General features: G+C 30.3%; 1 protein-coding gene across 3 annotated transcripts in view; it reads left to right on the top strand.

The window, feature by feature from the left end:
* LOC116431297 (uncharacterized) overlaps nt 1-10,851 on the top strand; it is a 77,178-nt gene extending 66,327 nt beyond the window's left edge. For all 3 annotated transcript variants that reach the window (XM_031986479.2, XM_076370516.1, XM_031986476.2), the window contains exon 6: nt 4,342-10,851. In XM_031986479.2, coding sequence (XP_031842339.1) covers nt 4,342-4,498 — 157 coding nt within the window. In that variant the 3' untranslated portion in view covers nt 4,499-10,851. The remainder of the gene's footprint in view (nt 1-4,341) is intronic.
* The last annotated feature ends 7,773 nt before the right edge of the window (nt 10,852-18,624 follow it).

Here is an 18,624-nt window from a genome sequence, read left to right as displayed (position 1 = left end):
ACTCATTTTTATAATAAATAAGATTTATTTTTAAATAAGATTCCTACTGCTAATTGTTGAAACAAAAATAAATTTTTAATTGAACTTTGCTTATTAGAAATCAGGTGATTTGCAAGTGCATTCATAAAAATGCAATGGCTAATAATTTAAATAAATATTTGAATAGAATTTTGTTTAATACTTTAAAATAGTTGTGATAGGTATAAAGAAATACTTAATAGAATAGATTATATAGTTCTATAATTTATATATTTCTATTTCTATTTATTACAAAATAATTATGTCTGTCCATACATATAAAGTCCTTTATAATCTAAACATAATAGTGTCATTAAAACATTCTATTATAAAATTAATTATGTATTTATTACTGAACGTATATGAATGTGTGAAAATTGTATCATTTATTAATTAACTTTTTTTGTTTGTTTTGCGCTCAAATCACGCCAGTGACAAGTAGTACTTACGTACGATCGGCCACATGAGTACTCTTCTCCTACCGCAATAAGCACATACAATAAAGATAAGGACGGATGATACGCATCAAACTTTTAAATTAATAACGTAGAAATAAATCTTTATATATCACGGAAATTCATGATTGTTATACAACAGAGGAAAATTGAATAATATAATGACATAATAAAACTTAATTAGATTAAATTTAACTTTTCTGAAATTAATATTTGCAAAATACCACTTTATTTCAGATTTATCAGTTATTGCTGTAATTGTTTCTTGCTCACTTAGCATAAATGTTCGATTTTCTTCAACTTATTTTTGCGTGTATTATAGGATAATTTAATATTGTTGTACCCTTCGCGCTAACGTATACTATATTTGCAGTGAAACGATTTTAAGTCAATGATTATGCTTAATCAACTTTTTAACCCTTAAATAGGTGACTGAAAATTCTTAAAGTAGTACTTGTAATAAATAATCGTTTGTTGGCATAAGAAATGAGAAACTTTTGTCTCAATGATCGGGATAATCTCTTATTGCTAGCATGTTTAACAATTTACGGTTTCACCAAATTTATAGTTATTTGTTGTAAATATTTTCATTTAATCAGTTTAGTCTCGCGATTATTCACAAAGAGTATAACTAGTGAATTTAACTCTGCAGTACCCAGTAATTGATGGTACGTGACTGGGTGTTAAAGTGTTAAGGAAAAGAAAAGGATGTGCAGATGTATCAACAGGGTGAAATTTGAAAATAGAAATGTGGACATTCCAGGTATGGAAACCCGAACGTTCCGCAACGATACAACTACGAAAGGTTTTCTGCGAGAATTAATTTATGAGAAAGTAATTTAACCCCTAGAGTGTCAACGTTGCTGTGAGCGACGCTGAAAATTTCTGAAAATAACACGGTCGCCAAAAGATAAAAATGTTTACTATACGTTGTAAACGTTTTAACACATTGATATAAATAGTAAACTTTGTATTAATATCTTTCATAAGCTAAGCATTTCTTGGTAAAATCGCATGGCAATTTTCGAAAGAATTTTAGCAATTACAAGTGACACTCAAAAGGTTAACCAGTTAACTGTGGAAATTACTTTGAAAAATCTCTCATTGTGCGCGCAATGAAATCTAATAATAAAGTGTATATTCGTCAAACGCCGAGAAAATACAACTATAATATACTCTAACAAAAAACCAAAGCACAACGAAGTAGAAATACACATATACCTGAAAAAATAAATAATTTATCGTTGAAAAAATTAGTACCATTTTGCATTTTAAAATAACCTGTATACTCATTGAACGCAGTTAACTGGTTAACGTTATTTACGAAGGTACTGAGATGGTCAGGTGCGTGCAAAACGTGTCAAGGCGTATTGTACTTAAAAAAAACACCGTACCCGACTACTTAAAGGTTAATATTTTTTATTATGTTCTCGTATTTGTGAATAACTTCCATAAATAATTTTATTAAATAATCGTTATCCATTTTGAATGGAAGTAATTTCAAGTTAAGCACAAGGAGAACGATATGATCAAAATTAACCCCTTCGTTACAATACACGAGATATCTCGGTTCTACGATGTCGAAGAAATAATGCTATGGATAAGATATCTTGTCACCATAATGTCGTGCGTATGATGCTATCATTATGACAAGATAGCTCGTCCATAGCATCGTTTTTCCGACACCTTGGAAGCGAGATATTTCGTCCATTGTAGTGAAAGGGTTAATCGGGTCTTTTTGACCTTTTAATTATTCAACTAAAGAAAGACTAACATATGGTCTTTTTCTCTTTTAGTACTTAAGACATCGATGCATAATTCAGTTAACAGAAAGTTGTCGACCGTTAAGGGTTAACACTTCACGCTCCTTTATCTAATACTTTGTGTTTCCCCTTTCAATCTCAGGTTAATCACTGTTTACAAACATCTTAGGACACGTTCCACTAAACTTTCACTTTTATCTTCCATTATATCTATAAACAACGTCTTCTTACAAATCGGGATTTTTTTAAATGTTTGCTTTTAACATTAGTTTAACGAACAACATTAACGGTCCTATTCAATAATACTCAATTGCTAACTACAGCCCAAACAGACACAATCAAATTATGGTGGACTCTCTAAACAATTTCATAATATGTAGATTATGCTCTGTTTGATTCTTTTCTCTTCGTCTCTTTTTATACCTTTTTCACTTGAAATAACCTTCCTCCAAATTAAAATAGTCACGCAAATGTAATGTTTTGATGAAACCTAAACGTTCTCGTTTATTTAAATTGATTATAAATGGTTATACCTATATCAGGCCATGCAAAGTTGTACAGTGAATTCTGCAGGACATCGTTTTTTCTTACAACTATTTAATGCTACAACTACCGGACGGGTCAAATTGACCCACTTCAAAATTTTGATTTTGCACGTATTTAAATCATGAAAGCATATTTGCGAAAGATTTAAAATTAAATCTGTGCATTCGTACAGATACTAGGAGACTCCTTTGAATCTTAAGAAACGAATCGTTACAATTTTCATAAAAAATTAGAATTATAAGTCACTACAATTGCTCGGTAGTTTTAGTGTTAACTCTTTTAATTCTAACGGACCGATCTATCCTGAGTGTTTACGCGAAAACTTACGAGGTGGTGGGTCTGGTCTGTCTGCGTTCCAAGTGTTGACCCGTCGCATTCTTCGCGTATTCTGCGTAGATGGGCTCGGCGCTGAAAGGGTTAAATTGAGTCTTTCAATTATCTCCCGACGTGTAATATGTAGATTTATTTGGCATTCTCATGCAATCTATTTATCACGTCTTCTTGCAATGTACCGTGTGCGACTATGACTTTACAATTTCATTACAGAATTAAATTGTATGCATGGATGGTGTACCAAACTTACTATACCAGCCATTTTACTTCGAACTCTCCCATCATGCACGCCACTTATGTTTCCAGAAAGGAAAATATAGCTTATAAAATGCTACGAAACGTGTGCAAAGCGTTCATACATTCTACCTTTTGTGTGCCAATGGAAATTTTCATACGTTTACGAAAAGAATCAATTTTATTTGATATCAAGTTAAAGCTGGTTAAATTTGTACGGAATGTCAATTACATATCGATCGTTCTTTATTACTAACAAAATCAAAACGGGCAAGAAAAGGTATGGGACCCGGAAATTTAAAAGATTATGAAGCTTTGTGTGTTAGTAGGGTAAGTCAAGCCTAATACATTGCAATTTTCTTTCATGTCGAATTTCACTTTGAAGGGGTGGATCTACCCCTTGAAAAATATGCAAATCTTTCTTTCCCGTGGATTATCTTGAAAACAGTAAGAGATAGCGAAAAAAAGTTTAAACGAAAAATTACATTGTTATTTCACGTCTACAAAACTGTAAAATAAAATTTTCAAATCAACCATTTCCAAAATAAAAATGTTGAAAAATTTTATTTTGCAATTTTATAAACGTAAAAAAACAATGTATTTTTTGTTGAAACTTTTTACCCCTATCTCTTACTGTTTTCAAGATAATTCATGGCAAAGAAAAATTTGCATTTTCTTTAAAGGGTAGTTTCACCCCTTCAAAGTGAAATGCGGTACGAAACAAAAACTGCAATATATTAGGCTCGACTCACTCTACTTATGCACAAAATTTCACAATTTTTTGAATTTCCGGATCCCATATCTTTCTTTGTGAGTTCAAAAGATTGTACAACAACGAAATTTAATATAGAAAAGAATGTTCGTAAATGCATGATACATCGCTTTCGGCACTTTTCGCAAACGTATGGAGTGACGATAAGATCGCTCTTTGGCACTCGAAGAACTAACGCCTTGATACATGACGGATAATTACACGAAAAACTAATTTTCAGGTTCGTCGATGGAGAGTGTGGCTCTAGTAGCGGCGACAGCACAGGTCAGCTAGAATTAAGCGGCGGTGAGCAACCGGAAGAAGCATCCCCGGCATCGATGCACGAGACCAATAACAATAGCCTGCTGCACGAAGACTTGGAGCGCAGGATACCGTAGCTCGCGTAATTATTCGTAAAGCCTGGCCGAGCCTCGTTGGTAAAACTCGTGCTTGTGTACATGTGATACGGCGGATCCGTGAAAAATCGGTTGTTCCGAACAACGTTTTGCAAAGAACAAATAAGCAAATCTCTAAGAAGAAAGAAAAGAGGGAAGGAAGGAAGAGCAGTCAGAGTTCAAGAGTTTATCGAACCATGTGAAAGAAGAAGGGGACCAACGAAGTATCGTCAGGACTGCTGACGCGAAACTGTTGAAAAACTGTTCGAGACTTATCGAAGAAGATGCAATTCGGCTTCTACGAAATGATCCGTCCAAGGTCAACCTCTGGAGATCTTTTGAAGGCCAATGAGATGCAAGTTTGGTACAGAATAAAAAACAAAGGACAGACTTTATGGCCAGTTAAGCTGGAGAGTTCTTTCCTTTCTTTTTTTTTCTGTTTTATTTTACCACTTTTCGGGTGACACGGACTGTTGGTCCTTGAGACATCTCGATTTTTTAGTCAAAAACTATGTCAGCATTAAACGGTTTTTATTGCGCTCGCGTGGACCATTAATTGCCGTGAATTTACATTTCCTTTACATAATTGAAGCGAATATGTCCGTCACTTGTCAATGGTAAACGAACTAATTAGAATAACGAAATAATTTCATCGTTTCTTTCTTTTTCTTTTTTTTCTGATGCTTTACATTAATTGTTTCTAAATTCGAATGTTTCAATTGGTTCGATTTCGAAAGATCTCAAGGTCGGCACCGATAGATCGGATCGCATCGACAACGATAACGATCAGTGTGACGCAGAAGTGTGAAAAACTGTGATAAAATTTCGTATTAGAACCTTCGTTGCACATCGCCCTGCGCGTGACGTCGTGCAAAATACTTTTTTTTGTATTTCCTGTTGTTATGATTGTCTATGGTGAATAAATCGGAAATACCGGTGGGTATATGGAAACGTTCGTCGCAAAGAGCGTCCGTAGAGAAATGTCGGGCAGTCGAATCGAAAATTTAAACGAATCGACGAACGCTGTTCGATGAAAAGGCAAGAAAAATCGAGGTGAATATGGTCGCCGTTAAAAAAAAACCGGTTCGCTCGGTGAGATTCGAACATTAAGCGGATCACAATCCCGGAAACTTGTCTATCGATTCGCTGGCACAATTGTTGAGCACTGTGTGTAACTGAAAAAATAACTAATATATTTTAACGAGGAGTACATTATTTTTTAATGCCATTCAGACTGTATTTAATTGAGATTAGAAATTGTATGAAAGTGTTTGTCGAAAAATCATACGAAACATCCAAGAAGAACAGTATAAATTACACCACGTGTTAACGATAAATGATTAGAAGTATGATATTAAATAAAGTGTTCGTTTAACGTTTCAATCGAATCAAAAGGATCGGTCGTAAGTATATCTCGGAAAATGGATTTTGAAGGATAACGCGCATCTTAGGCATGTACATGTATCTATACAATAATATAAATATACATGTGTGTATTTTTACAGACGTATATTATTGTATAGATACAAAATACGTATATACACGTGTATTAACACATTAATGATTATTAGAGTAGCTATTAATCATGAATGTGATAATATTACCTCTGCTGTATCATCTCAAGAATGGGGACCAGAGACATCGATTTAAGTTACCAGATCCTGCACATTACATTCAGATCGCGCGCGTGTGCGCGCACACGCATAGAACGTCTAGCTTCGACGGATCGACGGATCCGCGAAGTTTGCGCCCATCTTTTCGACAAAAACAAAAGGGACAATGCATTTAACAGAAAGGTTGACGCTCAGAGCTAGACGTGTACGAGTTTTATTTCGTTGTACTAGTGAATTTTTATATTTTTTATCGATCGTTTACCTTATAAACGCTTTCCTTTTCTTTTTCGTTCTTAATTCGCTTCCTTTCAAATGTTTACCGCATATCTTTCTCCCCCGTTCTCTCTCTGTCGCCACCCTCGGCTCACTTTTATCTTTTTCATTTTATCATTATTGCACTTTACCAGAAGCTCGCGAAATTATACTCAGTTCTCCGAAATTTGGGTATGAAAATCGATTTTTCTCGCAACAGTTTCATATTGATACATCACGCGATTCATGTACTGTTTGTTGTACATATCACTCAAAAGTTTTGATTGACATATTCAAAACGAAATTCAGGAAATCATATAGAAAACACATTTAGGCAAAATATTTATATTTTTCATTGATTACAAATATGCCGTATGAATCATTTATGTTTTATTAATATTTCTTCTTGTAACTTTGAAATTTCTATTTTTTTTTGTTACAAAAAGTCACTTTTTATTCAAAATATATGATATAACTTAATATACAGCTATAGTCGATACGCATTATAACAGAGGGCTGTAATTTCGTAATTTTTACCAATTTTTTAACAAAATTTGTTGGAAAAGAATGTATTTTAAAAACATATTCTTAGGAAACCATACTTCTTTTATTCTTAAAAGCTTGTTTTACAAGAATTACAAATTCACTTTCTTCTTTCAGTACCTGTAAAATTGTATAGCAATGAAACATTAATACAAGCAGAAAATATAAACACTGTGTAAATACTAAGGAAATCGATACGGCCTTCTAATGATACCGATACATTTCAAAATTATTATAGATGTGTTACAAGAAGTTTTATTGGAATTCATTCGTAACAAAGGAACTGTACAAAGTAGACACTTTAAATATATAATAACATGCAAAAAAAATTCATTACGTTGAATAATGTATTTCTGAATTTATTCAGCGTTACGTGTTTACCCTTGCATATATTAGCATGTACTTAATTTCGAGGGTCACATTAAATAATTTAATTTTTCTAAATTGAATTATGATTTCAATTATATTTAGTAAAGTGAAGGTTTTTAAACAATGAAAAATGCATTATAAGTTGATTTTTCTCAATAACGTGAATAAACATAAAAAATCTGCAAAGCTTAATAGAGTCATAGATACCTTAATATTTATTGAAATAGTCCGATTGCAAAGATTTTGCTATTAATTGAATGATTTTGCTCAATCAACATCGTGTTAAGTCAGACATTCATTACGCACGCAATATCAGACAATTGTTTTATATTGTGAAAAATATAATACACTACTTAGTTATTGTAATAAAATGAATTAACTGTGACAATAACTACATTTTTTTAGTAATCAACAGAATTATATCTAAAGGAAGTATGTATTTGGACGTTATTTATTTAATTTGAAAATAAAAAAGAAGTACAATGTTCAATATTTTTTATACAACAATATTTTAAATTGGTAACTGCTAAGAATTCTATTTTTTTTATTAATTTATTACTAAAATAATTTGTTACTACGTTTTAATTTCTAGTCTTTCAAGTAATTAGATAATTCTGAAACATGATTCTAACAAATCTTGTTCCAACGAATTCAAATCTGTTTGAAATGATCACACCATTATAAAAATATCTTGTCGTATTTATCTTTTTACAGTAGAAGAAGCTTATTTCATTGCTATATGTTAAGTTTCAAATACGTAAAGCTTATTTTTATCGCTGATTGTAATTTTGTTCGATCAGTTGTGATCTTAAACTTTGACCACTTATCACTTTAAAATGAATTAGAAAACAAATATTATGCCATGGTTTTATTAAACTCGTATTTCAAAGCATAATTTATATTTGTAAAAGAAATATCCAAATATTGCCGTTTAGTTAAATAAATAAAAACTTGTTTCATGTTTTATAGGAATCCGAATTAACAAAATTATAACACGTCGTAGCAATGAAGAGAAAGAGAAATGTAATTATCCAAATGCATTCGTCTGGTACCGTATATCAAAGCTTTTGAGCGATATTGTATATCACTTGTAATTGTTGTTTGGTTGTGACTAAAGCGAACTTCGCGTATGATAAACTCTATAAGCTGAAAGTGATGTACTAATGTGTGACAATAAGTAAAATTGTAATGCATACGAGCAGTCACACGAGTTTACTGATATGGAAATCGTTTTTCAGTGTCTCGGATAAAAAATCAACGCATATATATCTGAGAGCCCAAAGGAGAACTTACTTAAGTACACACACGTCTATGAATTATAATAGTTTCCTTGAGCTAAATTCTATCTCTGTTAAAAAAAAATTATTATAAATTGATGAATCAGACCCTTAATGTTTCTGCAGCTGAACTGTTTGCAGCTAAAAAAACAGAGTGTTCCAGTGATAATATTCGAATAATTATTTTGGATAATTGTTCATTTCAAACCTGATTGTATCAAATGCAACTTTATCCTTCACTGAGTATTGGCCTGTGTATTTTGGAACGACTGTTCTAAGAAATCAGTACACATAAATGAGTCCGTTGTCAAATTCTTAACGAGACTGATTAAAGGGTGTAAATTTTCTATCTCCAAAAGGCATAGTCCAAATTTAATTTTAGCTGCATAAGTTAAGAAAGTACTTTAAATTTATTGAATACTTATACCGCTAATTGCTAAAACGGGTCAGTGCAATTTCAATTGCATTCTCATCATCGTCAGAACTATCGAACTGTCTTCCTTAAGTTAGTGGTTAACGCGAAAATTTATCTTCCGCATTTAACACTTCTTCCTTAAACACTTATAACGTAATATTTTTCATAACACGAGAAAAAAATGTGAATATTTTATTTATTATAGTACTTTTCAGTTCTACTGCGATACCTAAAACACATATACAATAATGAATTATGTTGAGATTCGGTTACACTTTTCTGACACCGGAAATGACAAACGAATCGTGTATAAAGCTTTCTGCCGTTTGTTACTATTTACAGGAAACAATATGTGCGTTAAATCCTTAGTGTCGGGTACTCTCACTTTTATTTTCGACTAATCATTACACGTAATATACTAAGACCAGACTCGTTTTTAATAAAAAAGAATGTTATTTATAAATAAATCAGATGTCTTTTGATTTATCTGAATTACTAAAGATTTGAACGCATATACGGAACTAAGTACCATAAGATATACGAATGAATATAAAACGAAGAGTGTATACATACTTGTGTTATGTTGCTATGTAGTATATGTTATGATGTATAGGTAATACACATATACAGAAATATCTATAATACATAAATCTATATATAAATATACATAAATATATATATATATATAGAAATATATTTTCTAAATGAAAGAATTTTATAAGTGACCATATTCTGCGCACGCATTTACATATGTGCAATCCGCGTGTGTTCACATATTGCGATTGTGTGTATGTACAAGTACCTTCGAAAGAAAGAGAATATTAGAAACAATATACACGCATGTAGAATATAACGAAATACATACGTACATGAAGAATGTCCAGATTTAATGTAGTCAAGAAATACTACTGTACGTATATGTATATTGTACTCCAATAATTTTTGCCATTGAGGTCGTAAGCCGACCAACTAGAACACTATCTGTTCAATTATGTCTTGATTTTTGGCGATGATGGAAGAATGTTTTTTTAAAGAAATGTTGTTTACATTGAAAAGGGAAACGCGATAACCGAATCGTTAATTTTCTAAATTGGTATTAACTGTATGTATTTATTTAGAAAGTGTTATAAACCGTTATTTCAAAAGGTTGACTATTATTTTAGTTTGTTTACAAAATATATAGAAAATTAAAAGTATACTGTACATTAATGTACTATATTATCTTAATACATCGATATTTATGCACATTTAAAGATTCATAAAACAGAGAAAAACAATTTAAAAATTATGGATAACTACAGTTTTAGAGTTTAAAAACGAATAAAATATTACCCACATAAATGTTGTCTATATTGTGCTCTTCGCGTGTAAAAAAATTTGGAAATATTAATTACTTACTAATGTTCAGTTAGTTGTAATTTATTTTGAATAAAAATTTGTATTATTTACACAAAGATACGCAAAAATAATTTTGTAACAATAAAAAATCGGTTTCCCTTTTCACGTTGAAGAACTTTTGCAGAAACAATTTTATAATGTCTATGCTCCTTGAGAAAATAACCGAGGTACACATTTACGTGAAGTATACCTATTATGCAAAAATATAGACACATACGTGCGTAAAGAGACGTTTATAAAAACATACGTATGCATGCAACTGAACAATCTACTAAACAATGAGTCAAATGCTGGAACTTCCATGTATAATAAATGGACATAAATTATTGTGGCGTTAGAAGTGTTAAGAACAATGCTCACTTAAACTACATGTCGTTATTATTATTATTTTTTATTTTTTTCTTATTAAAAATTAAGGACAACGTTCGCATAATTTTCAGCCTCACTCTAATTATTTTAATATAAAGATATGAGAAGATTCATGCCATATTTCTCACGATTTTTAAATGTCTCTTACCCTTTCCGAAAATGTAAAGATCGAATCTAATGGCTACACACATTTACTACTGATTACATTTCATACTCAAATATAACATATTTAATATTTCATATTTCGACAGAAACGTATTCCTATATCATATATTAGTTATTTTTATCGTATTATATTGCTGTTATTATTTTCAATTATTATTATTACTATCATCGTCATTATTATTATTACTACTACTACTACTACTACTACTACTACTATTACTACTACTACTACTACTACTACTATTATTATTATTATTATTATTATTATTATTATTATTATTATTATTATTATCCTCATCATCATTATTATTATTACTATTATTATTATTATTATCATTATTATTAATATTTTATTACTATAGTTTAATGGCACGTTAATATAATTCTTGTTATTTTGGGTTGATAAACGTACTACGTGAAGTTTCTTTTACGAAGAGAAGTTCATAATATTAGTATTTACCTTTAATTTTACATGAAACTGCAGAAAAGTTTTTTTATATTAGAATATGCATAGAACGTTTAAAAGTACCTCATTCAAAAGTACATAGTAGTTACATATCTAAATCGATATAACACGATCTTTACCACTTGAAATTCAATTTTGGTTGTAGCCTTTTCAACTGGAAAATAGAATCATAGGAAAGTAGAGTTTGGTAGGCTAAATATAGCCAAGATGCGCATGATTTCACTATAATCTTCTGCATTATTTTGTAAAATTTTATATTCTTTGACCTTTTTTCTATATTCGTTTGGGTAGTTCGAATACCCAAATGCAATAGAAACCAATTAACCAGACTCGTATCCTTGTCAACGAGTACAACATGTGTGCTCTCTTTGGAAACCTAGTGTCGTTGATGTCTACCTACACAGCCGTCGTAAGGACTATTTTTAATATCAGATTGCTATTAGCCAATTCAAGGAATCACAAATTAGACAACTCTGACATTGTGACATGATTTCATGAATCTCCTCCATGAGAATGTAATTGTAGTTCACATTCTTAACACTAGAACTACATAGTGATTAATACAATCAATATGTGATCCTTATAAAAATTGTAACAATAGAAGATGTCAATAATTGCGAAACAGAAAAACTGGAACCCGTAATTCTGACAGTTACAGTAGTTCTAGTGTTAACTGCATGTATGTAGCTTGATGTCTTAGATTTTCCGTATATCATAATCTGTGCTTGTCATTTTGTCTTCGATTTCGTTAATGGTGTTGCTGGTCCACATTGTATCTGATTGTATAAGTACTTGTTCCTACAAATACGCCTTGCATTCAACTATTTACACCCTTGGCAATATGTATTCTTACTGCAGCTACCGTAGATTGTAACAACCCAGTCGTTTCTCTAGTTACTCTCTAGTTATTTGGTACCAACAAAATTTCTAGGACCTTAATATAATAATAATCAATTGTTGATACTTTATAACACTGTTACTAGTTATTAACAATTTGTTCTTTTTGACTTGTCAGTTGTACATTTGTTATACAATCTCAATCAGCATCAACTAAACTCTTTTGTTGTATTGCCTCGCTACATGAGGGAGCTATATGAGTTGTTACAGTTCTCTTTTAGGTATTATTACATGTGGTCAGAGATAACACTAAAGACCAAAACTTTTCGTTACCATTACTCCGCAAGCCTTTCTCACCCGAATAATTCTTCACATTTATTTGAGCTTATTCGCCTGACCAATTCTTCTTCCTCAGACATAAAGATTATGTACACTTCGACAAAAATTTATCCTCAGCAGAAATCTTTATAGACATATTATCCTTCCTAACAGATGTACTCAACTTTTTTTATAGCGCAAACTACGAGATATCTCGTAGTTGGCAGCGAATGATTAAAGAGATGTCAGTTGGATGATCTTTACAGCTGTAACTAATTTGAGTGCCTCTTCGATGTTGCCTTCAATATCGCTGTACACTTCATGTGCGAAATACCCAAATTAAAAAGCGACAAAACCTTGGTAGCTATGAGTACATCTTCGCTTAACTTCCCACTCATGTTACATTAATTGCATAAATGTAACGACCAACGTTCGACCTGCCAGTTTGATTCTTCTACTGAACAGCAATGTGTTGGTCCATTCGACGGCATTCTAAATTTTATCTGATAACGGAGCAGTGAATATTTATGCGCTTATGTCAAACACATAAGTTAAGAAACACATTAAAACAGAAAAGACAACTATTTTTACTTCATTATTAGTAGGTATATTGAAATCGTCAACAGAGTAAATAATTTTCTGTTTAATTTCAGCTTTTTATAGACTATATCAAGAAAATTTTATTTTGCATAAAGATTCACAGTTTATTAATAACCTAGTCCACATGTGTCTTTGTATAGGATGATTCGTGAAATGTGCGTTTCACTTCAGAATTAATTCAGCACTTGAAAACAATAATAAAAATGTATATAGACATATGTGCTATTGAACTGAATTATAAAATATAGCAAGTTTTGTGTTCTATTATGTGACATTTAATTACCTTCGCAAGAGTTGCTCAAAATGGCTTCCTTGCATTTGAAAGTATACGTGTAAAAAATTCTTTATTGAAAATCTTGTTCAATATTAAAACACAGTATTTGAATCTTAAGCCTTCCATACAGAAGGAATTGCTACAACGCAAATCTCATTGTAATTTGTAAGAAAGATGAAGTAGAGCAAATGTCTATATGGATGTTTTTCACAGCTTTTAAGTATTTAATCGATTTCTGAAAAAGGTACTACATAATAGAAGTCATCCTACGTATCTTAATTTCAAAGTTGAGTTTCGTTAAAAATTTTATTTCTGCAACATAGCCACTCATAGACAGGCTTATTACGAACCAAAACAACTAAACGGTGCAAAAGACTTTTATGTGATTCTCCAGTGACTGAAAATTAAAATTTACTTTCGTTGCATATTTTAATCGCATATTGTTTCTTCCATTTGCAAAATTTCATAATGTAATGGAAAATTCATTTTTCTAAAATATTGATTTTCGAATTCCAGCAGTTATTAGGATGTCTAAATTTGAATCAATAAACGAATGTTGGTGCCAGAAGTTCCCTCAATGACAGGTACCTTTCCTAATATATTTGATCTAAATACTTGATAATTTTATTTTTCATTTTTATTTATTTCAACGTTGAGTTAAGGCATATTTATTTGTTGAGCTTTTATTTCCAATATATAGAATGTTTTAGAAACAAATTTTCTGAAATATATGCAAAATCTCTTACGAAAAAAAGTAATCTATGTATATATAACCTCCTTTGTAGAACTTAATAATTATCAGGTCAGGCCATAAGTTCGTTCGTATTCAATGATTCCTTTTATTTCATTCCTTTATATCACAACTGGAGTCGTTTCATATAAATAAAATAATAAAATTGCCCCTAAGGTAACAAGAAGCTTTAGATAATGAAAGTAAATATATCATTGATTAAAGTATATTTAAAATATATTTTATTTACGTTGTTTCAACATTTCTCGAGAATACGAAAGGACTTATGGATAGACTTAATACATTGATCAATGAATTCGTAAAAAAGCGCTGGTTGTTTGACTGATATATTTTCCCAATGTAAATCCTCTACCAAGGAACATCAATCAATTAATACGTACAGATTTCAATCAAACCTCTTGCAGAAGAACGGAATGATTAACTATTTGACATACATTTTTTTATAACTGTCCACTCAAAATGAAATACTATGTACTTACGTAAATATTTCAATTTGCATTTATAAACGTATGGTCGAAAAGCAGTAGGATTTGACTACAATTTTTGTAGAAATTCTTCGTTCTTGTATTTTATAAAAGAATGCAATTACTTAAATTTCGTAACTTAACTACTATACTTCGGTAATTAACTATTTGAAATATACATATATATATACACTACATGTGTAATTATTTATTTTTATATAAAACGAAGATAAAATAATACAATATATTAAACTGCAAATGTGTGTTACATTTCGGCATTGCAATAACGCTTCCCTCTTATTGTCAATATTAGTTGATTAATCTTTTTGTATCTATTACAAGATACAATGTATACATACATATGTATTTATGTTTTTATTATCAGAAATGATGCAAATTATGTTTAGTGATAACTAATTTCGATATTAATGATTATAATATTGAAAAGAATAATGTTTTAGTAAAAACATTTTAAACTACATAGGTCTTTTGAATTTTTTTAATACTTTTATATAAAATAAAATATTCTAAAATATTTTTTATATAATTCAGCACTTTTATCTACAATGAAAAAAAATTTTAAATAATCAATATTTAAAGAAACCAAATGTACAATATATTCATATATTTGATTTTCATTTACACAGCTACATTTATTTTATATATATGTAGCTCTAAATATTATCTATAAACATGGAATGTTTAACCATATAATGCATTCTATTCATAATAATTTTTTCAATTGTTTATTCAATTTTTTCTAATGGTTATACAGCATATATTTTTAACTGCATAAAGTAATACATACAGTGGTTTATATTCAACATATATTTTATTTCTTGAAAACACTCTGACAAAATTACATGAAGTATATGTTTATTGTTACTTTCTATAGATTATAACGACGAATCTCCAACGAAAAGTATTAGTTGAGAAGAAAATATTCATAAAATTGTAATTATGTAACCTACATGGACGTTATTTTATGATTATTTTTAGATTTTTACAGCCTCTAAAATACTTACTAAAAATAGTGTTTTCATCCCCCAATTCGAAAACTCTTTTGTTGCTCTAATTACATGAAATATGTGTCATATATTTTCATTCTTTACTTCTACGCTAAGTTTGACTGAAATCTACGTGTCAATCACCAATTAAGTAACATTATTTGTTAACTATTTGTTAATAAACAATTGGAGCATTTCATTCGCGATGCTTCTAGTACTATTTACTATGAAAATACTCGAAAATCATATTATTAATTTGTTCGAGGATGAGACTTAAAATATTCCGAGGATTTTAATTTTGTTAATTCGAAAACTGTTAATGCATACCATACATTAATGCAAAAAATCGTTTCAACTTATTTCTTTAATGAAATATTCTTCCAGTATTCTGTCTTAACCGAAAGGTGATTTTATATAGAAACGGAAATGCATGTGCATATAGGGTGACTTAAAAATAATTTTGCAGTTTAGTGTTTGTTAAAGTAGAAAAAGTTCTCAGTCAACATCAGTGCGAAATTGAACTCTCAAATTGGTTGTATGTAAACTATATTATGTTTAATAATTCTATGGTTAATGTATAATATTTATTTACATTGTCGAGATCCTTCTGTTTTTTGTTCACAAAAAGTCTAATCTATATCAAAACAAGAAAAGTTTAAAAGAAATTCTTCACTCTAAATTTTCTCAACTTCTTATTTTGAAAACACCGTCTATGCCTTACAATTAGATTGCCTACACTGGTGACACAACGAGCATGTATCATCGAGGAAGTTTATTATCTTTCAATTCCTATTTTGAATGCTTTTGTGTCCACAAAAATTACTATTAATTACGTAAACGTCATTCATGAACGAGGTATAGCAACTAAAAAAAAAAACACTTCATAATCAATCGCTGCTTAATGAACATACTGATTACAAAAAATTATTTTTTTCATAAATCGGAAACATCGTTTCTTGTTTGAATACTATATTTTTTGACATAATATTTCGATACGCATAAAATAAACTTTCGAAGGAATCAATCTCGTTCGTTAATGATTCTAAGGTACTTAATTTCCGATAGTTACAGGGTGAACTTTTCTTATTGTGTGTGTTCGAAACGTTCAACAGATTCTTATGAAATCTATATTGTATGTGTGTGTTTTTTCAGAAATATATTCTACCAAACATATTTTACAAAACTCATTTTACAAGTGTCACCTTTACCTTAGGTGATCATGCGAATATAATCTCTGTATACTGATGCAATGAATTGTGAATGAGAATGTGGAGAACATTTATGATATTCTAAAGATTGTATACATCGCTTTAAACACACAAAACATATGTATTTATGTAAGAGACATGAACATAAACCTCCTAAATAAAATGAGCTGGCCTCTGCAAGCCCTGTTATACATAAAAATGTGTATTCTTATTGTTCTTTTATTTTTTACATTCATAAAAGTATAATTAACTCTTATATAAGAATAAATTGCAAAATATATTAGCGCATTTTGTAATTTTTACATTTTAAATTTTTCATACAAAGTTCCAAAAGTTTTCTTTGCAAATTTCTGTTATATAATACAGGGTATTTGAAAATTGTTGCGCACAATTGAAAGGGCGCACATACTAGGTTCCGAAAAAAGTTCGTGCGGACTCTTAAATCAAAATTTGAACACAGAGAACATTTAGTTTTTGTAAAATAATTTTATTTTATTTGATACTAATGGCATGAACATAAGTTGCTGCTAATACCAGTTTCATTCATTAAACTAGTGAAATACTGATTGAAATCGAACCTCAATTCATTGCTAACAAGAAAATCGCACGAACTTTTTCGGGTATCTAATAACTTACTAAAATGGGTAAAAAATCACCAGTAATGAACATGCGTCAAAATTTCAATGATTTCCGAGATAAAAATAGGTTTCGTTTGAAAAATTTTTATCCGTGGAAACCAAATTGAGAACACCAAATTAACTCGTAAAATATCAGTAATACGAACAAATATATCAGACAACAGCTACAAGGAATGAAGCTCTACATATCACGGCGGAAGATATTTAACCCTTTCGTCCCGAATAGTACTCATAAGTACCACGAACATTTAAATTATCAGAAAGCTAGAAAATTACTAGATAAACGAAAATTATACCACACAGAAATCTTTGCTTATGGCGGCTGATAGCTTAAGTGCTAATTAGCTGTTTTGATTGATTAGTCCGCAGCCGCAAGTTTTTTCTCACAATATTTATACAAAAACATATTTAGAAATGAAAGGGTTAATACAGGGATACAGAACTGTAAGTTCGCATGCTTCATAATGACTTTCCTTTCACGGAAAGTTACCCTTTCCATAGCTACATACTTTTACCTGTTTGTATGAACATTCATAGAACTGCTTACATGTACAGTTTCGGGCAGCTCCTTGAGTGGAAATAATGCGGGAACGCGGTTCGAGAGTTTTTAGCATAAGGAGAGACAGACTGACACCTTGGCAATAATGTATGAAAATACATAAACTTATTTTCATTTTGTCTGCATCTCTAACCGTTTGGAAGGTACTTACGCTGATCCCGCGTAACTGGGACAACTATATGTAAATACACTATATGTATAACAAAATCAAACCAAACTTTTATTTGTCTCCCCTTAAATAATTGAAAAACGTCATTATGATCTTTCAATAACGCTCCGTCGTACAGTATGACGAAATCGTCAAACTCTAGGCATTTGATAGAAAAATAATTTTTTGTTTCTGTACTGTTACATTACTTTTCTACGTCCATTGTTATTGTGAAACAGATATGTATTTACAATTTAAAACCATATTTTATCTATAATTCAGTAAATTATATTTGAAATTTTCAAAATTCATCTAAACTATTTTTTGGATTTTAGTTTGCAGAAAAATATTATTTTTTAAATTTATGTTACAACAGTTTTAAATAGTGTTCCTTTTAATGCAGAGTGAAAGTACTGATATTTTTATTATTCTGTTGCAAAATTGCCCACTGTTTATTC

The sequence above is a fragment of the Nomia melanderi genome, chromosome 9 (assembly GCF_051020985.1).
Source record: "Nomia melanderi isolate GNS246 chromosome 9, iyNomMela1, whole genome shotgun sequence".
NCBI classification, from domain to species: domain Eukaryota; kingdom Metazoa; phylum Arthropoda; class Insecta; order Hymenoptera; family Halictidae; genus Nomia; species Nomia melanderi.
Note: the sequence above shows the minus strand (reverse complement) of the source record. Positions and strands in the feature narration are given on the sequence as shown.